Below are 22,756 nucleotides of genomic sequence, written 5' to 3' on the forward strand. Positions count from 1 at the left end.
TCACCCCCCCCCCCCGCCCTCTTACGCTCCCCCTGCCGTCGCTCGCTCGCTCCTCTCCCCGGTTTCTTCTCCCCACATCACATCTTTCCTCTGGGTTTTGCCCATCCTTTACTTCTGTGCGCCCGTCTGACATCTCCGCGGACCTTCCCAATCCCCCCCCCCACCCCCCCATCGCTCGCTTTGACCCTACCGGCGTCTGCCCATTATCACGGCCATTCTCCTGCGGCGCGTCCGGGGCGTATTTCCGTTCCGCCCCCTCCCCAAACACCCCTGCGTCCACTGCCCTGGGGGGCTGCTAACTCGGCGCGCGGGCATCTCCCTCTCCACGCATCCTTTCTGTCCCCTGCGGCATGATTCTCGCCATTCTTCTGCCTTCCTCCTCGCGTCCGGCCCCCCACCCCCACATGTCTGCACCTCTGGCCATCTCTCTCTCGCCCCCCGCTGCAGCCTCGGTTCTCCCCCCGGCCTGGCAGCCCGGTCCGACCTCCTGCGCGCCCCATGCCGTCCCTCCTGCTGCTCGGGACCCTCCTGCTCCTGGCCTCGACCGCCCGCCAGGCCGGGGCGCGCCCGTCCAACACCACAAGCGCCGAGCCCCCGGGCCCGCTGCCCGCCCTGCTGGCGCACCTGCGGCGCCTGACCGGGGCGCTGACGGGCGGCGGGGGCGCTGCGGGCCCGGGCGCCAACGGCACCAGGACCAGCACGGCGAGCGGGACCGGCGCGGCGGCGCGGGCGCCCCCTCCGGCCGAGCTCTGCCACGGCTACTACGATGTCATGGGACAGTACGACGCCACCTTCAACTGCAGCACCGGCTCCTACCGCTTCTGCTGCGGCACCTGCCATTACCGCTTCTGCTGCGAGCACCGCCACATGCGCCTGGCACAGGCGTCCTGCTCCAACTACGACACGCCGCGCTGGGCCACCACGCCGCCGCCGCTGGCCGGGGGCGTCGGGGGTGCCGGGGGTGCGGGCGGGGGGCCCGGGCCCGGCCAGGCCGGGTGGCTGGAAGGGGGCCGGGCGGGGGGCGCAGGGGGGCGCGGGGGCGAGGGCCCCGGGGGCAGCACGGCCTACGTGGTGTGCGGGGTCATCAGCTTCGCCCTGGCCGTGGGCGTCGGCGCCAAAGTGGCCTTCAGCAAGGCGTCCCGTGCGCCCAGGGCGCACCGGGAGATCAACGTGCCCAGGTGTGTGAGCGCTGGGACCCTAGGGCAGGGCGCCTGGGGGCGGGGCCTGGGCTATCAGGGGTGGAGCCATCTGGAGAGGGCAGGGCTACAGGGAACCAGGCTTGCTCAGAGATGCGGGAGGCAGCCACAGCGAGCGCGGGAGCAGATACCCAGGGAGACCGAAGGGGTCCCAAGAATAGGGGCGACAGAACCGGCCCGGCTGCTGAGTGACGGGAGAGGCTCAGGCCTTTATCCATCCAACAAACTTATTTGTTGGGCACCGTCTGTGTGTGGGTCAGAAGCTGGGCATACAGCTGTGGACCAAACCAGGTCCCTGCCCTGCTGGGTGAAGCTGGCTTTCAATCCCAGGTCAGACTGTAATGAGGATTAACTGAGTTGATTCATGTCAAGTCTGGGCACATAGTAAGCCCTCCATAAACGCTGGCTGCCGTTATCATTAAATGTGAGTGGTGGGGAGAGTAAGCAAGTCAAACGGGTATTTGTGGGAAGGGTATTCCAGGCTGAGGGAACAGCACGTATAAACGTCCTGATAGAACTTGCGGGACAGCGACGGAGTCTCTGAGCCTGCGGAGCAGTGGGCGGAAGTAGGTTTATTCTAAGAGTGATGGGGGGGGGGGTGTCTGGAGGGCGCGGAGCTCAGGCACGAAGCCATCTGATGGTTCCAGAGGAGTCTCTGGGGACAGCAGAGGACCAGGGTGGAAGCGGGAGGCCCCTTAGGACACTAGCAATGAGCCAGCAATGAGAGGAGGCACTGGGGGCAGCACAGGTGGCAAGTGGTCCGCTAGGGATTTATCTTGGAAGTCCAACATGGCTGAGGGCCATGAAAAGAAAGAGAAGCAGGAGCCAGGGGCGAGTCTCAGGGTTTCGGTCCGCACAACTGGACGGAAGAGGCACACTTTACCGCCAAGGGAAGGCTGTTAAAGGAACGGGAGGGAGGCCCCAGGTTCAGGGTGGGGTGGGGGCCCAGGGAGGACGGTGTGGGAAGGACCACAAAAGGGGCTGGGTCCCAACGAATTGGGGAAGGGGCGCTTCAAGCAAGAAATGTGGTCGGAGGAACCTTGGGGCGAGCGGTGCTCAGATGGACATTAGCGATGGGCGTGGCCAAAGACGAGGAGCCCCGCCGAGCTGACCGACTCCCCCAAAGGGGAGAGCAGGGAGGGAAAAGCAGCCCGGGGCCTCCCCCTCCCTGCCCCCACCCCCGTCCCCAGGCCGCTGACCGGCTCTCTGCCACCTTTAGGGCTCTGGTGGACATTCTGAGGCATCAGGCTGGGCCTGGGACCCGCCCGGACCGGGCACGAAGCAGCTCCTTGACCCCGGGGGTCGGGGGCCCCGACAGCATGCCCCCGAGGACGCCCAAGACCCTCTACAACACCGTGAAGCCCTCCAATCTCGGTGAGTGGGACCTGGGAGCCGGGAATGCCGCTGCGGCCTCTGACCACGCCCATCTGCCCTGTAGCCCCGCCCCCCGGGTAGTCCCACCCCCGGTGCCCAGCCCCGCCCGCGCCCCCAGCCCACCCTCCAGCCTCTTCCTGCTCTGAACCCGACCAGTTCCCGGCAAGGCTGGAGGGACCCTGCTGTGAATCAGGACCCCTCCTTGCCCTCCCGTGAACCCCCTGGGTGGGTATCACGGACGCCACGGTGATTTCAATGTAGACATTCTCGGCCCCTGCACTTGAGAAAGCCAGTGTCAGAGCTCCTAACAGCCACACACACAAGAAAGCACCTAACTATTGAATTAGAATGTCCTGAACACTGCCTGGGTTTGAACCCTGGCTCTGCCGCTGGCTACCTGGGACACACGATTCACCTTTCTGGGCCTCACTTCCCCCGGCCATAAAACAAGCAGCGTCGCGGCGCCCACCGCATAGGGTTACTGCAAAGCTCAAATGAACTAACGACGGAAGGCTTAGAGCAGTGCCTCGCACAGAAAAAAGGTCCATGTAAACATGAGCTGTTCTCATATTTTATGATGAGTTCACCAGGGAGAAGTCCAGGGAGCTGTAACAGGTTAAAAAGAGTCTCGTCTGGTTTGAGGAGGAGGAGGAGGAGGAAGACTTCCCCCAGGATACCGTTTGAGCAGTGGCCTGGAGGATGAGGGGCCTACCTGGGCCGGGCAATGTCTGAGCCTCTGAAGCATAGTCTGTGAGGCCAGGGAGAGGGTGGGCAGACACCTCAGGAAGGATCTGAGCACCAGGCTGAGCTGAGGAGCTCTGTCTTTGTCCTGATGGCGATGGGAGCCACGGAGGACTTTAGAACAGGGGAGCGACAAAGTCAGAAGTGAGTGGAAGAATTTTTCTGGAACTCATGTGAAGGGGGAGAGATGAGAGGAAGAAGGTGCAGGAGGAGGCTGGGTAGTAATGCAGGCTATACAGGACAAGGCCTGAGCTGGGGTCAGAAATGTAGGGGAAGAGATGGGTTTGAATCGTAATATAAGGAAGAGACATTTGAGGTGGGTCTTGAGGGATGAGTAGTTCTTCAGGCAAAGAAGGGGAGGAAGGAATTCAAGTCAGAGAGAACAGCATAATAGCATCTGCCAAGGCCCTGTGGCAGGACTGAGCTAGGCTCATTCAGGCAAGGCATCAGCTAGGGCCGAGTAAGTCTCAAACACCATTCCCGGCTTAGATTTTGTCCTGTGGATGACAGTCAGCTGTGGGAAGAGACTCCAGCAGCATAGGGGCAGGGGCAGGTGTGGGTGTCAGGAGTACTACCAAGGCGGGGGGGGGGGGGGGCTGATCTGGAAGATGGGCTGGCCAAATGGCCAGGAAGCCGATTTGATGATCCAGAAGGGTGAGGAAGGTCAGAGCAGAGATTCAGGAGATAGGAGGGATCAGAGCTGGGAACCCAGTGGACATGAGTGGAAATCCTCCCATGAGACCAGGACAGCAGTGCCAGCTGGGAGTGGGTGATGGCAGTGACACCACTTCCCTTCTTGGTCCCCACAGATAATCTGCACCACAACTACCTGCACCTCAACGTCAACAGCCCCAAGCACCATGCCGCCACGATGGGTAGGGACTGGGGCTGGGTTGGGGGGAGGACAAAGGCTCCTTTCCTTCCCTGCCTGTATTAAGCCTGAGCTGGGTGCCCAGGATAGAGCAGGTGTGAGATCCTGTGAGCCCTGGCCTCCCAGTCCAGCCAGGTGACCAAGCTAGCCTCAGTTTCCCAGTCTCATCTCTCTCCTGCCTGGGCTTGTGGGGAAATGTGTGAAGCGGACGGCCCCTCCAGCCTCCGGCCAGGCACACAGCAGGTGCTGAGCACGTGCCAGTTACCTCTCTTCCTGTGACATGACCTGCTTCCCCAGCATTGAGCCTGTCTCCTGAGGTCGGGGGAGCAAGTATCCGTGAGGGGCCAGAATCCCTGGTTTCCACTCCCTAAGGGGCTGGGGGCTGGAACTGCTGGGTCAAAGGGAGAAGGGGCTGGGAGCCTGGACTCCTGGGTCTGAGGGAGGAGGGGCTGGACTGACCCCTGCCATGCCCCTCTGCCCCAGACTGGCGTGCCGTTCCGCCACCCAGCCCCTCCTTGCACTACTCCACGCTGTCCTGCTCTCGGTCCTTCCACAACCTCTCACATCTGCCCCCGTCCTATGAGGCCGCTGTGAAATCTGAACTCAACCGCTACTCCTCCCTCAAGAGACTGGGTGAGTCCCAGGAAGGGGAGGGCGAAGGTGATGGGGTGGGGCCAGGGCCTGGGTTTAGGAGTGTGGACAGTGGCCCAATAGGCCTCTGAAAGTGCTTTTTAAAAATGCATATCCGTGCCCCCCTAAGATCTATTGTATTCATTAGGACTTGTATTTACAATTAACAGAAATACAACTTAAGCCAAAAACAAAAGGCAACTACATTGGCTTGATATGGGAAAGTCTATGAATCATGAGCTTCAGGTATGGCTGGATCCAGGGGTTCAAAAGCTATCTCCAGGATTCTACATCTCTTCTTTATTTACAGACAGATTCTTCTTTAGTGGTAGCAAAGACTGACCTGAGAAATTTCAAGACGCTATTCTGCCAGCAGGAAAGGGTCTTTCCCAATGATTCTAGCATTCCCAGGTCTAGATCCCACTGGTCCAAATTGGGTCACACGCTCATCCCTGGACCAATCACTGTGATTCTGGACATTTCTGGGTCAGTGGCAAGAGCCTTCAAACATTTCATTATTTAAAAAAAAATTTTTTTAACATTTATTCATTTTTGAGAGACAGAGCACAAGCAGGGGAGGTGCAGAGAGAGGCAGAGGCACAGACTCCAAAGCGGGCTCCAGGCTCTGAGCTATCAACACAGAGCCCGACACGGGGCCTGAACCCACGACCCATGAGATCATGACCTGAGCCAAAGTCAGACGTTCAACTGACTGAGTCACCCAAGCACCCCACATTTTATTATTTTTTAAGTTTATTTATTTATTTTTGAGAAGGAGAGTGGGGGAGGGGCAGAGAGGGAGAGACAGAATCCCAAGCAGGCTCCGCACTGTTAGCGCAGAGCCCAATGTGGGGCTCAAACCCACAAAGCACGAGATGATGATTCCAGCCGAGATTAAGAGTCAGATGCTTAACTGACTGAGTCACTCAAGCACCCTAAGCCTTCAAACAGTTTAAACTGAGAGCCAGGGGCGCCTGAGTGCCTCACTTGGTTAAGCATCTGACTTCAGCTCAGGTCATGATCTCACGGTTCCTGAGTTCAAGCCCCGAGTCTGGCTTTTGGATCCTCTGTCTCCCTCTCTCTCTGGCCCTCCACCACCCCCTCAAAAATAGACATTAAAAAAAAAAAAAAGATTTAAACTGAGAGCCACATTAAGAAATGCTTTTTATATCATGACCCCTGAGACACATATAATATGTATAATTTTTAGTTACAGCAAAACTTTGAAACTTGTTACGGACATTTTCAAACATGCCCAGCATTAGAAGACATTGTAAAACGAATGTTCCCATCGCTCAACTCAACAATGAGCGACATTTTGTTAATCTAGACTCCCTTCAGCACACTTTTGGCGGATTATTTTAAAACAAACCCCAGGTACTGCCACTGCATCCATTAATATTTCAATAACACAAACATAACTGAAATAAAAATTTTAGGAACAGGTTGCTTACCCTTATTCCCCTAGTATACCGATGCCTCTTTTTTAATAACTTTTTTAAATGTTTATTTGTTTTTTTTTTTTTTAATTTTTTTTTTCAACGTTTTTTATTTATTTTTGGGACAGAGAGAGACAGAGCATGAACGGGGGAGGGGCAGAGAGAGAGGGAGACACAGAATCGGAAACAGGCTCCAGGCTCCGAGCCATCAGCCCAGAGCCTGACGCGGGGCTCGAACTCACGGACCGCGAGATCGTGACCTGTCTGAAGTCGGACGCTTAACCGACTGCGCCACCCAGGCGCCCCTGTTTATTTGTTTTTTTAAAGTAATCTCTACACCCAGTGTGGGGCTCCAATGCACAACCGCGAGAGCAAGAGTCGGATGTTTCACTGACTGAGCCAGCCAGGCGTCCCTGTGTGGATGCTTTCTGAAAATTTTCTATTCTAGTTAATTTTAAAATGCCATTCACCCTCTACAAAACTGACTTCATAACCCACGAATAGGTCACATCTCCAAATTTGGGGCGGGGGGCGGGGGGAAGGAAATTCCCCCCACATCTGCTGGCCCACCATCTGTGTCACACAGCTAGCCTGATGGTTTTGGCCGACTAAAATTTGAGACTCACTTGGGCGCCTGGGTGGCTTAGTCGGTTGCGCGCCGACTTCGACTCAGGTCATGATCTCGCGGTCTGTGAGTTCGAGCCCCGCCTGAGGCTCTGTGCTGACAGCTCAGAGCTTGGAGCCTGCTTCAGATTCTGTGTCTCCCTTTCTGCCCCTCTCCAGCTTGCACTCTGTCTCTCTCTCTCTCTTTCAGAAACGAATAAATGTTAAAAAAAATTTTTTTTTATTTAAATAAGATCCCTCCACCTATGTCACCTATGTCACCTACCTGTGTCCAGGCTAATAATGACCAGGGCATTCTGGTGATCCCTGGGGTCCTCGTGGGTGTGGGATGTACGGAAGCCAGGGGGGCGGGGGCACGTTCTGGACTGGTTGGGGACTTACCTGTATGGCCTTTCCCCTCTTCCCCCAGCGGAGAAGGATCTGGATGAGGCCTACCTGAAGCGCCGGCACCTGGGGGAGATGCCCCGCGGGACGCTGCCCCTGCACACTCTTCGGCGACCTGGCACGGGGGGCGGCTACCGCATGGATGCCTGGGGCGGCCCCGAGGAGCTGGGCCTGGCGCCCGCGCCCAACCCGCGGCGCGTCATGTCCCAGGAGCACCTGCTGGGCGACGCGGGCCGCGCGCGCTACGAATTCACCCTGCCGCGCGCGCGCCTGGTGTCGCAGGAGCACCTGCTCCTCTCGTCGCCCGAGGCCCTGCGCCAGAGCCGGGAGCACCTGCTGTCGCCCCCGCGCAGCCCCGCGCTGCCCCCCGAGCCCGCCGCCCGCGCGGGTCTGGCCGCGTCCCATTCCAACTTGCTGCTGGGACCCGGGGGGCCCCCCACGCCGCTGCACGGGCTGCCCCCGCCGCCCGGCCTGCACCCGCACCACCACCACGGTCTGCACGGCTCGCCGCAGCCCGCCTGGCTGTCGGACGCCGGCGGGGGAGGGGGCACGCTGGCGCGCAGGCCGCCCTTCCAGCGCCAGGGCACGCTGGAGCAGTTGCAGTTCATCCCCGGCCACCACCTGCCGCAGCACCTGCGCACCGCCAGCAAGAACGAGGTGACCGTCTGAGGCCAGGCCCGGGGGCTTGGGGGCTGCGGCCTCGCGGGGCCCCCATCCCAGCCCGGATCCCTCAACACGCTCCAGGGGCCTGGGACCCAGGATCAGCCTGTGGCCAGGGGGCTGCCTCCGAGGACACTGCTTTGGATGAAATCGTCACCGGAGACAAAACCTCCTTCTGGGATGTCACGGTAGATAAGATCCCTCCTCCTATGTCGCCGTTTGAGGCAAGGCCTCTTTCCCATGACGTTATCACAGAGGAAGAGCCCTGCCTGTGAGCTCATCACTAGTGAAAATGTCTGTGTTCTGTGATGTCATCACAGGGACAAAACCTCCTCCCCATTAATCCGTCACAGAAGAATAGGCCCGCTCCTGAAGTCAACACTAGCGGCCATGTCTATGTTCCATGAAGTCATCACAGACTTTCTTCCTGGGAGGTCACAGCAGAGGCAATGCCTTACCCTATGACATCATCCCTAGAGACAAAGATTCCTTCCTGTGAATGTCATTGCAGAGACAAGTCTCACCCTTATGATGTCATCTCCGGCACCAAAAGGCCTCTTCTGACATCATCGTCAGGAAAATATTTTCTTCCAGAGAAGATGCCTGTGTCTATGATGTTGTCGCTACAGACAAAGCCATCTTCCTGGGACACATCGCAAGCAAAATGCCTTGCCAACTGTGTCCTCGCCATCCATAGGACTGTCCACGACATTGTCACGGGGACTCTGCCTCCTTCCTGTGATGCCATCTCCAGAGAAGGTGCCTTGCCCTATGACATTATCAGAGGGACCGTGCCTCTTCCCGTGATGTCATCACCAGAGGTGACAACCTGCCCCTGGGGCACTCCAGGATGAGGCCCCTTCTGTGGTATCACCACTGGACTCTGCCTGCTCGGAGATGATGCTGTAAGACACCTGCACTGCTCCTGCCCTATCATGAGAAGGCAGGGCACGCCCAGAATCCATGAGAACCCCCCCAGGGTCACCAGAGGAAGTGCCCTGAGCTGAGACATCTGAGGGATGTTGTTGCTGCGGAGGCAACCCCACCCGGAGAGAATGGTCTGACTGCAGGTTGTTGGCAGCAGGCCCCCGCTGAGGTTCTGTCCCGGGATTGTGATGACATCACCACAGACACTGCCTGCTCTGGAGGGCCATCATTTGTGATGGTGTCACCCGAGTTTCTGCCTTGTCCTGCCATGACTTCACTCGGTCACTCCTGTCCCTGACAGCAAGGACATGCCCTGCAGGACTTCCACCAGACTCTCCCTCTAAAGGGTGGCTGGGCCTCAGACCCCATCCCTGTGCAGTGATGTCACCTCCTGTGTGACTCCTCAAGGAGGCCACTCTAGCCCACCAGCCTCCCAGAGTCGTGGGACTCACAGTGGCCCAAAAGCTGGCCTCGTTTCTTTCTGCCATAACGAGAGACATCATTGCCTCTGTCAACAAACTCCTGGATTTCTGTTGGGGGTGAGGTGGGATGGGGTTGGTTGGGGTGTGCCCACTGTTGATTTGGCTGATGATATCATCGGTGCCATAAGACTTCCACCACTCATGATGGCATTGTACCTGGGGTCAAATGCTAACCATGTCTGATGATGACATCATTTCCCAGGATTCCCTATGACCTACGGTGTCCATCTCCCAGGATCTACCACAACCATTGTATCATCTCCTAGGACCCATCATGACATATTATGTCATTACCTTCCAGAATCCTCAATGGCTGATGGTAGCATCCTCTACCAGGATCCACTAGCACTGATGATGCCACCATTTCCCATAGTCCCTGACAACTGTGGTGTCATCACTTCCTAGGACCCATGAAAGCCAATGCTATCATCACCTCCCAGGATCCACTTCAACCATGATGTCATCACCTCCCAGGATCCATTTCAACCATGGGGTTATCACCTCCTGGGATCCATGAGCGCTAATGGAGTCATCACCCCCCAAGATCCATTTCAACCGTGACGTCATCACCTCCCAGGACCCATGAGAGCTAATGGGGTCATGACCCCCCAGGACCGACTCCCACCATGGTGTCATCACCCCCCAGGACCCATGAGAGCTAATGGGGTCATGACCCCCCAGGACCGACTCCCACCATGGTGTCATCACCTCCCAGGACCCATGAGAGCTAATGGGGTCATGACCCCCCAGGATCCACTCCCACCATGGTGTCATCACCCCCCAGGACCCATGAGAGCTAATGGGGTCATGACCCCCCAGGATCCACTCCCACCATGGTGTCATCACCTCCCAGGACCCACCATAACCATAGCATCATCATCTCCTAGGATCCATGACACCCAAATATGTCATCATTTACTAGGATCCACTTCAACCATATGCATCGTCATCTTCCAGGATCCATCATCTTGAGGGCCAAGCACGACAATGGCTGCATTTCAGTTGTGTTCTGGGGTCCCACGGCACCTATAATCGTTCCCGTAAGGGGAACTAGCACAATAACACACCATTTTCCTATTCCCTCAAAAATGGAGTAAGGTGAGGACCCCTCTGATGACATCATCCTTAGTCTGCCCCTTTTTAATGATGTCACTGCCTCTCCCCTGACTTAAGCTGATGCCTGCATCAACCCCGCCACAGACCTGGTCTTGGCCAGACCCCATCACCCCCCTGGTGAGGGCATCCAGGCCCCTCCTGGTAACTCACAGCCCTTCACCCAACCATCTCATCGGTGACAGGGTCAACACAGATACCTTTTATCATCACCAGGGAGTGTGTGGGGGGGGGGGGGGGCTTTACAGGTCTCAGGTGATATCACTGCCCCTGTTACCTGGACCCCTATCCAAAACAGCACTCCATTGGCTTGGGCCAGACTTGACCCCATGGGCTGGGTGGGCAGCTGTGGCCCCTCTGGGGCCTTCAATCATGTCTTCTGCTGGCCTGATCGTGGAGCAGGCCCATCCTGAGGGCCACAGCCACTGCCAGTGCCATGGTGGGGTGGTGATCTGCATCATCTCAAGACGACGGAGAGGTAGTGTTCTCCCCCTCCCTCCCCCTCACACACCAGGGAGCCTCCAGGGGTTTTGGGGATTCCTCAACACCCAATGCACAATCTGCCCCAATTCCCTTTGTATATAGCCATGTTGCAGGGGGGCGGCCATTCCCCCACTTTTAAAGGGCTACATACCCCCTCCCCAGCCCCCAAGGCAAGGCGAGGGGGCCTCTTCTCCCTTCTCTGGGCCGTCCCTCTCCCTCTTGTCTCCCCCCCTCCCCCCCCCAAAACTGGCACCTCAGCTCATCCCTTCCCGTCAGGAGCCTGGGGCAGAGAACTGGCCCTCAGCTCCCACCACACCGAGGGAACTGGGGAGCCACCCCCATCTACCTGGGCCCCAGTGCCAGTTTTTTGACTCCATGCTTATGGCTGCTCCTCTGGGTTCCTCCAATCCCTCCTAGGGCCTCGCCGCGCCCAGTGCCCCTCAGGCAGACTGTGACTTCCCAAGAAAGGAGCCAGCTTGGGCACCTGCCCCCCTTGCAGACCCTCTGCTCACCTTCCCCACTGAGCACTCAGCTTTCTCCAGCCCCCAGAATTTGGGGGTTTGGGATCTTTCAGCTTTTGTACTCGCCCCCACACACCTCAACTTGCTCTCTCCTGGCCTGGATTCCAGGAATCTCATTCCCCCTTCCCCGCACTCATTCTGCCACAGGCCGCCTGACCTCGGGGCCTTGACCTCTTATCTCAAATAAGCCATAGTGGGGAGAGGTCTCAAGGGGGTGAGGAAGCAGCCCTGCCCTGCCCGATCACCCTCGATGCTTCCGGAGCCGGGACCTCGCCATCTGAGACTTCCGCCCCTGATAAATGCGCATGCGCGCACACTCACACATTTCCCCCACCCCCCACTTCTGGTGGAGGGGGCAAGGGGAGGGGTGCAGAGAGAAGCCAAACAATTCTGGACCAGACAGTGCTGGACAGCTTTTTATCCCTGCCCCTCCCGGGCTCTACACCAGACCCCCCTCCCCCCCAGTTCCTTGGTGAGGACAGCGGTGGAGTGGTAACTTGGTATTTTTTGGAATAAACAGATGTTTCCTGAGCCCCAGTCTCAAGGTTTACTGTCGAGAAGAAATGGGTTTCCACCTCTGCGTTTGTGTCACTGGCCGAGGCGGGGGTGGGCATCTAAGAGTCCATAGAGGTGGTCAGGGCTGCTCCCCCCCCCCCCCCCGCCCCAGTCTGTCACCAAGAAAGGAGCTGGGTGTGGGAGGGACCGGTACAGCACCTTGAAAAGTCCTCGGTTTCTTCCAAAGAAAGCCTCTTCCCTCTGTGCATTTAAGCATGTGTTTGCACCTCCTTCTACCTGAGGCCTTTGGCTGAGTCTGACGGAAGCGGGGTGCTCCGTGCTGTTGGTTTGCTGGGGCCGCTGAACCGAGCAGCTCACCCAACAGAAATGTGCCACCTCCTGGTTCTGCAGGCTGCAGGTCTGCGAGCAAAGGGTCTCCGTGTTGGTTCCTTCTGAGGCAGAGCAGAACTGGTGCTGTGCCGCTCTCCTAGCTTTTGGTGGCTTGCTGGCAACAGCTGGCACTCTACACACACATCATCTTCCCTCTGTACTTTTCTGTCTCTGGGTACAAACTTCCCCATTTTCTAAGGACAACCAGTTATGTTGGAATAGCGCCCATCCTCAGTGACTTCTAAACCCGATCATCTGTAAAGACCCTACTCCCAAAAGAGGTCACCTTCACTGGTCCTGGAGATTAGGAAGGACTTCAATGTCTCTATTCTGGGGGGAGGGGGAGACACAATTCAAGCCATAACAGGGGGTGTTACATGGCACGGTTCATTCAATTACCAGTTTTTGTGATAACAAGGAAGGATTTTTCCCCCAGTGCATTAAAATATTTGCATAATGAGGACAAGAGCTGACAGTAAGCCACACTGGGGAGAGTAGGTGCCTGCAAGGCTTTATGAACTTTAGGACACCTGTCCCCTAGGGGCACCAAAGTGTTTGTTCATGAATCGTAGACTTCCATCTTACATTGAAGGGCTCATTTGCACATGCCTCTGGGGGTGGATTGTGTGTGCAGTTCATTCCAGTATTGATTTTATCTCAAAGATAACCCCTTCCTGGGAAGCCTAATTTCATCTCGAAGATAACACACTTCCTGGGGAGTGTGTGACACTTGATCTCGGGGTTGTGAGTTTGAGCCCCATGTTGGGTGCAGAGATTACTTAAAAATAAAATCCTTTATTAAAAAGGAAAAGAAAATCCCTCCCTCTCTGGTGCATTTGTTTCCCAAATTTTAACATTTATTTATTTTTTGAGAGAGTGTAAGCGAGGGAGGGGCAGACAGAGAGGGAGACACAGAATCCGAAGCAGGCTCCAGGCTCTGAGATGTCAGCACAGAGCCTGACATGGGGCCCAAACTCACAAACCAGGAGATCATGACCTGAGCCAAAGTCAGACACTTAAACAACTGAGCCACCCAGGAGCCCGTTTCCCAAATTTTAGATTTTACTTGATTAGTCAGGGTTCTCCAGAAAACTGGAGCCAATAAGACTGTGTGTGTGTGTGTGTATTCATTTTAAGGAACTGCTTCCTGTGATTGTGGGGTTGGCAAATCCAAAGTCTGTGAGGCAGGTCAAAGGCTGGAAATTCAGGCAGGCTTTCCATGTTACAGCCTTGACACAAAATTCTTCTTCTCTGAGATACTTTATCTTTGGTCTTATGGCCTTCAACTGATTGAGTGAGGCCCACCCATGTGATCTTGAAGTCAACGGATAGTAGACATTAATCACATCTACAAAATACCTCACAGCAACATCTGGACTGGGGTTTGACCCAGCAAATGGGAATGGTAGGCTGGCAAAGTGGACATGAAATCTAACCATCGCACTGTCCTTGTGGGGAAGTGGTCACTCCTAGCTTGCTGGAGGGACAGTGTGATCTGCTTTGGAGAAAGCCTCATCCCCTTCCGTGTGGTCAACTGTTCAGCACTGGCCAGAGCTCACCTAGTCAGGTTTATTTGTTTGGCTGTAGATTAGTGGGGCAGGAGGGACGCGTGCAGTGCACTCGAATCTTGGTGTTATGCTCCCTCGTTAAATGTGTCACCTGGTGAGCACAAGGGTTGTCTGCATATTCTTAGAAACCACCTCTTCTCATTGGCGTCTTTGTCTGCAGATAACTGGAGGGGGTGGGGGAGAGGTGACCATGCAGCGCATCCAAGTATGGGTTCCCTGAGCACGCGACAATTCTCCCCGTAGGGACACAGAAGGACAGTACTCCCCTGTCCCCTTGAGATCAGATGTTCCCACGTGATATGCTTGAAGTAGGAACAGAGGTAGGTAGAAGCTTCCGAGAGCCCATGTGCAGACAGATCCCCACACTCTTCCTTTCCCCACTGGCAATGTTTCAGGTGATGCCTACTCTGTGGGCCTGCATCCAAGACACATCAGCCAGGGCCCCAAATAGCGACTTCAGCCAAGCCTCGATGGACATGCAGTGTGAGTGGGAAATAAACCCTGTTCCTTTAACAATGGGGGTTTGGGGGCTACTTGTTACTGCAGCACAGTGTAGTCCATTCTGGCTGTTACAGGTTGCCTGTGGTGGGGGGGGGGGGGGGAGGATGGGTGCCTAGAGGCTTTTCGACATATCCTCTTTTGTGCTTCTGAATTTTTGTGTCAGTGGGGAGCCCGACGCAGGGCTCGAACTCACAAACTGTGAGATCATGACCGGAGCTGAAATCGAGTTGGACGCTTGACCGACGGAGCCAGCCAGGCGCCCCTAAAATCAAATATAAATTTAAATGTAAACGGTGCCAGCTTTGACTGGCATTCCCCTCGCTGAGCGTGTGCCCAGGAGGGACTGCAAGATGGGAGGTCCCAGTCTCACTCCTCGGCCCTGCAGAGTGACCACACTGAGTTGCAAGGCCAGGGCTTAAAGGCACGTACTTTTCATTGGACACGGCCTCCATGTGCCAGTCCAGTCGCCTTCTTCACTTGTGTTCCACCCAGAAAAGAACAATCCGATCGACACACACCGTGCTTTGGATGGGCAAGTCATGGCTATGGTCTGACGTGAGCATTTCTGCCTTCGTAGCCTAACACTTGCTCAGTCTGCAACTCCGCTGTGTCAATAAATACAGCTCCCACGAGACTATTCTTAACCCGTTGACAGGGAGGGCCTGCGAGCTCCTGAAATCTACACCAGACGCCGTGTCCATGTGCCTTCCCCTCTGCCGCCATTAACTTCGGGTTTTGAAATAATTTCAAACTTGCTCAACAGCTACCAGAATAAGTCAGAGAACACCTGTACACACTTCGCCAATTCACCAGTTGTTAACGTTGCAACACACTGCTTCGGGATTCTCTTTCCATATAAACACCTTTTTTTTCTTCTCCAGAGGTGCGTGAGGGTGAGTTGCGCACGTCATACCCTTTTGTCGCGAAGGGGCATTTCTGGAGAACAAGGACGTTCTCTTCCACATCCACAGCACAGGGACCGAAACCAAGCACTTCACGCTGATGAAGCCCATGTTCCGGTTTCACCGACTGTCCCAACCCTGCTTTGGAGCAGTTTCTTTGCAGTCCCTGCTGTCTGGGGACGAGCTATTGCATGTGATTGTCTCTTGAGGCTCCTCTAGTTTGATCAGTCCCTCTGTCTTTTTCACGCCATTGATGCTTTTCAGGAGTCCAGGATGGCTCTTTTGCAGGATGTCCCTGCACCCGGTCTGAGGTCTCCTCATGAATAGGTCCAGGCTGTGCACGTCCGGCAGGAGATTCAGCGGTGACACCGACCTCTTGGCACATCACCATGGGGACAGCCTGTGCTGGCCACCAGCTGGGACTGCTGCTGTTAGCTTGGACCACTTGGCCGGGGCACCGAGGAGGGGCTGTTTCCCCCTCGGTAAACAGGAAGTACCCTGCCTGAGGGCCCTCGGACTTGTTCCCCCTCAAACTTGTACCTGCTGCTTCAAGCCTCCCTGGGTGATTCTCTTGCCTAGAATCTGGGTGATTCTTACTGTGGTGTCTGCCGAATGATAATTTTCTAATTTCACCACTCCTCTGGCATTTATTACTTAGCATTTGCACACGATCATTCCAGGGGAACAGGATTCAGTACCCCCGTCAGACTCTGTGAGACACCACTGAGTCCAACAACAAATTCACCAGGACTCTCAATGGCACCTGGAAGTGACAGACTCCCGTCCCTACCCACACAGCGTTTGGGTTCTTCCCCTTTTCCATTACTGTAAACAATGCTTGGAGGAACATCTTTCGCAAACCGCTTGGTGCGTTCGCTTCTCGTTTCCTAGGATGAGCCCCCAGGAGACGAATGTCTGAGTTGCACGGTGGTGTGTTTTACACATTTGCTACTCAAATGCCACGCTGCAGCCTCAGAAGTCCCGCCGGGTCCGTGGATGTGCGAACATCTCTCTGCCTCCGTCCTCACCGGCACTGATCATTACCCTGCTTGGTCTGGGTGTGCAGCAGAGGTACTGGTTTTACAGCCAGTAAAGGAAGGCCCTGGTGCACAAAAGTGTGTTTTCAGCCAACGTGATGTCTGCACTGCTTTCTAGGGTTTCTGGTGCCTGGAATAGCCGGCGGAAGAAGCGGGTCATTACCAGCGTGTCCATTGCCTGATCCATTTCGGGGCATCCTTCCAATCAGTGAAGGTCCCTCCCACCCGGGAGAGCTCGAAGTCCTGCTCTTGGGACACAAGGGCACGCGGTGTTGTTAACCACCTACTGAGTCAACCGCAGACGGCCAAGTGCTTAGAGGTTTGAAGCCCCCCAGGGGCAGAGGACCTGCTGACCACCACAGACGGTGGCCTCAGAAATGAAGATGGGGGTATTTACACATGGAAAATGCTCAGCCACACCGGGAGGAAAGGAGACAGGGCTGAAGGGGAAAGCACCGTGGTCTGCCCGCGATGGATCATGCATTTTGAAGATCGCCGATATCCAGGCTCATTCCTGAATCAGGACATCGACGTCGGCTGCACCCCTGCCCGGAACGGCTTTCTCCACATTTCCACAAAACTTGCTCCCTCACCGCCATTAAGCCTGTACTCAAATGCCTCCTTCTCAAGAAAGTCCACCGTGGCCACCCTGCCTAAAATGCCCTCCCACGGCATTCCCAATACTCCTTACCCTGCTCTGATTTCTCAGTAATTAGTACCATTTCACACCATCAACCTTCCTTACGTACTAGCCCGAGACTTTCCCAGTTTTAGCACCGAAAGTCCTGTGTCTTGCGCAAACCAGGACAGCTCAGCACCTGGGTTTTGTGCTTGGTGTTTACTACCTATCTCCCCCTACAACGAAAGCCCCGGGAAGGCAGGGTTTTGTCAACTGTCCTGCTCTTGGATCTGTCCCAAGCACGTAGAACAGCGCTTGCAAACGGATGGTGCTTACGAAAGAAAAAGAAAAAAGAAACATCACTTGTTAGGGAGCCTGGGTGGCTCAGACACTCGAGTGTCCGACTTCGGCTCAGGTCATGATCTCACGGTTTGTGAGTTCAAGCCCCATGACGGACTCTGTGCTGACAGCTCAGAGCCTGGAGCCTGCTTCAGATTCTGTCTGTCTGTCTGTCTCTCTCTCTCTCTCAATGCCCCTCCTCCACTCGCTTGCGCTCACACGCTCTCTCAAAAATAAATAAACGTTAAAAACAACAACAACAACAGTAAAACACTTGTTAAACAGGTCAGGTCCCGATGGTGGTGAGGATCCAAACAAGAGCCACTTCTAGGCGCTTCTCCCTCAGGAAAGCTCAGGACAGTGCCCAAAGGTAAATGTTCACGTGTGCTCCCTGCAGCTTGTAGCCAATGACTGGACCTGGAGTAAACGCTCACGGGTCGGAGAGTGCTAGAAAGTGTGGGCGCTCTTCCCGAGGAGCAGGGCACACCCACCCCCCCCAGGGCAGGTGTGTGTGGACGTGCGCACACAGATGTGAGCACAGCCGCTCCGGGACCCCCGGGGTGCTCACAGGGGTAGCCGAGGGGGTGTGCGTGAGTGGGGGGGAGGACAAGAGCTGCACCTCCCGTCTTTCCTTCCTGCACCTCAGTAGCCATGCGAGTTCCCCCCCAGAACCTACTTCTCTCATCATGTAATACAAACAAACAGGAGAAATGAAAATCGATTTGTGAGGCTAGAATTCAGGCTGAAGGGACAACCTGGGTTTCAATGCAGAAGACGTTTCTGGGCCGGGGTGCCTGGGTGGCTCACTCGGTTTGAGCTTCCGACTTTGGCTCAGGTCATGATCTCGGGGCTTGTGAGTTCGAGCCCTGCATGGGGCTCTCTGCTGTCAGCACAGAGTTAGCTTCGGATCCTCTGTCCCCCTCTCCCTGCCCCTCCCCCGTGCTCTGTCTCTCTCAAAAATAAAACAAACAAAAAAAAAAGAGTAAGCTTCCGGGTCACCAGTATTTAGCAAAGGGAAGGCACCCTATGCCCACCCTTCCCCACCTCTCCCAAACTGACTCAGGGCCATCACTAGGCCACCTCCCGACTAATTCTCCAATCTGTCCTCTTCTCTCCAACTGCCAAGGCCACCGCTTTAGCTTCTTTCCCTGAGCATGAGGCATCTGAGTTTTCTCCGTCTTGGAGCATGTGCAGGAATTTCATTCTTTCTGTGGCCATAGAACAGCCCATTGTATGGGAGGCACCACAGCTGGTGTGGCCATTCCTCAGCTGATGAACTTCTGGGTTTTTCCACCTTTTGGTCATCGTGAATAATGCCGTTGGCAACACCTAAGTGTGACTTTTTGCGCAAACGTCTGTTTTCAATTATCTGGAGTAATAATCAGAACCATGGGTTCACACGGTAGCTGTATTTACATCTGAGGGATTGCCAGAATGTTTTCCAAACCAGTGGTACCATTTATCATTCCCACCAGCCATGTGTGAGAGTTCTGATCTCTTGGGGCACCTGGGTGGCTTGGTTAGTTAAGTGTCTGACTCTTTTTAAATTTTTTTTTAATGGTTACTTATTTTTGAAAGAGAGACAGAGCGTGAGCAGGGGAGGGGCAGACAGAGAGGGAGTCACAGAATCCACGACAGGCTCCAGGCTCCGAACTGTCAGCACAGAGCCTAACATGGGGCTCGAACCCACGAACCGTGAGATCATGACCTCAGTAGGACACTTAACCAACTGAGCCACTCAGGCATCCTGAGGGTCCAACTCTTGACCTCAACTCAGGTCGTGATCTCACAGTTCAAGGGATCAAGCCCCACGCTGGGCTCTGTGCTGACAGTGCATGGAGCCTGCTTGGGATTCTCTCTCTCCCTCTCTGCCCTCCCCTGTTTGTACTCTCTCTTTCTCTCAAGATTAATAAACATTAAAAAAAAAAAAAAAAGAGTTCCAATTTGTCCACACCCTCTCCAATACTTGCTATAGGCTGACTTTTTTTATAACTGCCACCCTGGTGGTGTAAATTGGGATCCCATTGTGGTTTTAGGTGGCATTTCCCACATGGCTAATGCTGTTGAGCATTTTTGTCACATGCTTACTGGCCACTTACAGATCATTTCCCTGCCACCACAGTCCCTTCTCAGGATCTGCCACGGTCTCCTCCCTGGCAGGGAGGCAGGGCTGTTCATTCTTTTCTCCACCCAGCAGTCAAGTAACCTGCAAACACCCGAGTCAGACCACAGCACTGCTCTGCTCAAAACCCTGCAGTGGCTCCCTACTACCTCAGAGAAAGGGGCAGAGTTCTAACCATGGCTTGGAAGGCCCTGCATGAGACCTCCCACCCCAACCTCATCTCCCCCCCCCGCACTCCTCCCTACCTTCCAGCCACACTGGCCTCCATGCAGTTCCTTAGATGTTCCAGCTGTTCCCGCTGCTGCCTGGAATGCTCTTCTCTGATAAGCCTATAGCTCACTTCTCGCCTTCCTTCCGACCCGGGTTCAAATGACACCTGCTTGCCGAGGCCTACCCTCGCCACCTAGCTTAACATTCGCAGGACCTAGTGCCCCGAGCCCCTTCCTGTGCTTCTTTCTTTGTCCACGGTTCTTGTTCCTTCTACATACTCCAAGTCTTACGAATTTATTGGACTGTTTTATGTCTGCCCTGGCCCACTACAGCAAACCCCACTTGGGCAAAGATCTTTGTCTGTTTCCTGAGGTACCCTAAGCACCCAGAATGGTCCCCGGCACACACTAGGTGCTCAGCAAACACCTGCTGAGTGAATGAACACCCCTGACTTGTCAGGCATCCTGCTGGGGGCTGAGGACAGAGTCCCTGATCTCCTGGAGCTCACCTAATCAGCGGTGACAGCAATAAACACGTCCTAAGTGATCAAGAAATGACAAATTTCGACAGACCGGGATCAAAGAGGGTGGAGTATGCCAGCAAGCAAGGCAGTGGAAAGTTCTCCAGGTACAAGGGACCCACGCCCAAGTGTTCTCAGGTCAGACAGCTTGGCAGATACCAGGGACCAACAGAAAGGCAGCCCAGGGGGCTTTGGGGAGTGTGCTGTTGGAAGCTTGGGGTCTAGTCAAAATGTAGCGGGGCAGAAGGGTCCTGCGAAGTTTCCAGCAGGGACAGTGCCTGTTGGGATTGGGATTCCAGGGGATGGTAAACAAGGACCTACCCAAGGGCCACTCGGGCCACTACCTGTTCTTATAAACAAAGCCTAAGCGGAATACGGCCACCCCTTCCTCTTCATGTTGGCGAGGCCACTAAAGCAGGGCTGAGCAGTGGGTTGAGACAGAGACCCACGGTCCACAAAGCTGAAAGCCTTTTCTGAAAAGGTCTGCTGACCTCAATTTCAAGATGACCGTTCAGGGGGTAGGCGACCCCTCCCTCTCCCCCACAGCAGGTCCTGTTGACTTTCACGGAACCCCAACCCCTCGACCCACCCCGACTGCCACAAACCTGCTCAGCACGGTCTTCATCCCCACCTCCATGGCTGCCAGCACCTCCTCCTCGGCCTCTCTGTTCTCGACTGGAAGTCAGACGGAGTCGCGCTCGGCTCAGAGCCTCCCGCGGCTCCTCCTTGATCGAAGGAAAGAACACAGCGTTCTGCTCACTGCGGCCTGGACCCGAGACCTGCCTCTTCCCTTTCTCTAAAGGTTCCCCCCACCCCATCACTCCCTGTCTCCCCCGCCCTCCCAGCGCAGGCCCTGATATTCCCTCCTCCGATCTTTATCACACTCCCACAGCACGTTATATATTTGCTTGCCTGCCTGGCACCCCCAGGAGAGCGTCAGCCCCACGCCGCCAGGGGTTTTGCCCCTTGTTACCCTCCGCCTATTCCAAAAGCTTCGTGCGTGCACATCGTGCTTCCACCCGACAGGGTTGCCGCCTGCAATGGAACGAGGGCAGTGCCTGGCGCACAGCTCGCAGGGGCTGCATCGTGACCGTCACTATCGGCACGGTTGTGTCTTTTGGATGCATCCTTGCAGCAGGGCCGGGCTTGACTACCATACCACCTCGACCTTGTCTCTGCTTGGGGGGGTGGGGGGAACCTGGGCGAGGCCCCTGCTTCTTCCCTCAGTGTCCTTGAGCGCCCCTCGGGTCAGAGTCCCCTGCAACCGGCTGGCTGGTACTGAGGACCAGGTGGGGCTCGCCAGTACGCGGCGGATCCTCCGTGGGTGCTTACGGAGCACAACAGTGGGGTCCCTGCTGCTGGAGCTCGGGCCGCATGCACGAGGGAGGCGGCTCAGGGGTCTTCCCGGGACACGTGGCGGGCAGGGATGGGAGGCCGAGGCCGGTGCCCGGGACACGGCGAGGACAAGGGGACACCATTCCCCGGCGCGGGGCTGCAGGGTGGCGAGGTCCGTCGGGGACACGGGGACACCGCCGCGGGGCTACAGGGTGGAGACCCGAGGACCACTGGCGGGCAGCGCCAGGCCCCGACCTCCTTCCGGCACATCCCGAGGGAGCCCGGCGCCCGCTTCCCGCGTGGGGAAACAGAAACCCGACGTCGTGATTGCCACCTGGCCAGAGTCACAGGCCACAGACGGCCAAGCCCTCAAGGCCGTGCAACCTGCTCCTGCCCCGCCCGCGACACACGACACGGGTCACGGGGCAGTGCCCGCACAAAATGGCGCCTCGTAGAAAAATGCAGCCGACTCCCAGCGCCCATCCCCACCGCGGGCTGAGGAGCCGGCGCGGACGGCCGCGCACACCTAATTTGCATATACAAAACCGACGAACTTCGTTGGCTACGAACGGCTTGGCCCGACCTAGACAAGGTTCCCATTGGTTACTCTCCACTCCTTCCCGCCCCCCTGGCACCGCCTTCTCCATCAAGGACTGGCGCTTACGAGCCCCGTGACGCCATTCCACCATTACGTGTCCCCATTGGCCAGGGAGCCTTCCGTCATCCGTTTAAACCCCCCGAGTCCCGCCCTCCCATGCCCCTCCCCGGCTCCGCGGCCGACCGTTACTCGCGTGCGCGATTTCCTGGGCGTCAGGGCACGCGCGCGTACGCCGGGCGGAGGAGGTGTCTCATTCAAACGGCCCAATCAGCGGTCGCGTTGCCTCTCGCTTCCTCTCCTTCTCTACTCTCCCGCCTCAGAGCCCCCATTCTCCGGGGACCCCATTACGACCCCCGTGCGTCCCCATTGGCCGACCTGCCGCGCGTCCCCCTCCCCAACTTCTCCTGCTTCTGCCCGCAGCTTGCGGGAAGGGAGCGAGCGCCCCGAACGCCGAGGACCTGGCGCGGTGACGTCACGGGTCGAGGCGCGGCGCTCCGGGGCCGCGGGGGGGGTGTGGCCTACGGACGGCTACAAAAGGGCGGCGGTGCGCGCGCGACCGGCTCAGTGCGGCTGGGCGCTCGGGGCAGGAGGAGTTCTAGGCGCTCAGCGCGGCGGGCGTCGGAGGCAGCGGGGAGTGGAGCGGAGCTGCCGGGGCCTCCCTAGGGCCGCAGCGGC

The 22,756-nt window shown here is 56.5% G+C and overlaps 1 protein-coding gene and 1 long non-coding RNA gene across 3 annotated transcripts; one reads left to right on the top strand and one right to left on the bottom strand.

The window, feature by feature from the left end:
• Positions 1–498: 498 nt before the first annotated feature.
• Positions 499–7,929, top strand: SHISA7 (shisa family member 7). The gene is made up of 4 exons (XM_042920211.1): positions 499–1,178; positions 2,416–2,570; positions 4,666–4,815; positions 7,285–7,929. Exons 1-4 carry the CDS (start codon positions 499–501, stop codon positions 7,926–7,928), a joined length of 1,629 nt encoding a protein of 542 aa, XP_042776145.1. The 3' UTR covers position 7,929.
• Positions 7,930–12,098: 4,169 nt separating this feature from the next.
• On the bottom strand, positions 12,099–22,752 carry LOC122208361. Of its 2 annotated transcripts, none has more exons than XR_006197212.1 (3): positions 22,457–22,752; positions 20,754–20,873; positions 12,099–12,360 (listed from the first exon to the last, which is right to left on the bottom strand). It is a non-coding gene; the product is annotated as an uncharacterized LOC122208361 (long non-coding RNA). The 2 variants fall into 2 exon arrangements; XR_006197211.1 differs by lacking the exon at positions 22,457–22,752 and adding an exon at positions 21,122–22,062.
• Between the last annotated feature and the right edge of the window lie 4 nt (positions 22,753–22,756).

The sequence above is a fragment of the Panthera leo genome, chromosome E2, assembly GCF_018350215.1.
Source record: "Panthera leo isolate Ple1 chromosome E2, P.leo_Ple1_pat1.1, whole genome shotgun sequence".
In the NCBI taxonomy this organism is placed as follows: domain Eukaryota; kingdom Metazoa; phylum Chordata; class Mammalia; order Carnivora; family Felidae; genus Panthera; species Panthera leo.

Coding starts and splice junctions, on each gene's coding strand:
- SHISA7 (XM_042920211.1), top strand. CDS start 499: ATGCCGTCCCTCCTGCTGCTCGGGACCCTCCTGCTCCTGGCCTCGACC. Junction 2,571..4,665: donor CGTGAAGCCCTCCAATCTCG/GTGAGTGGGACC, acceptor CCTCTGCCCCAG/ACTGGCGTGCCGTTCCGCCA. Junction 4,816..7,284: donor CTCCTCCCTCAAGAGACTGG/GTGAGTCCCAGG, acceptor CTCTTCCCCCAG/CGGAGAAGGATCTGGATGAG.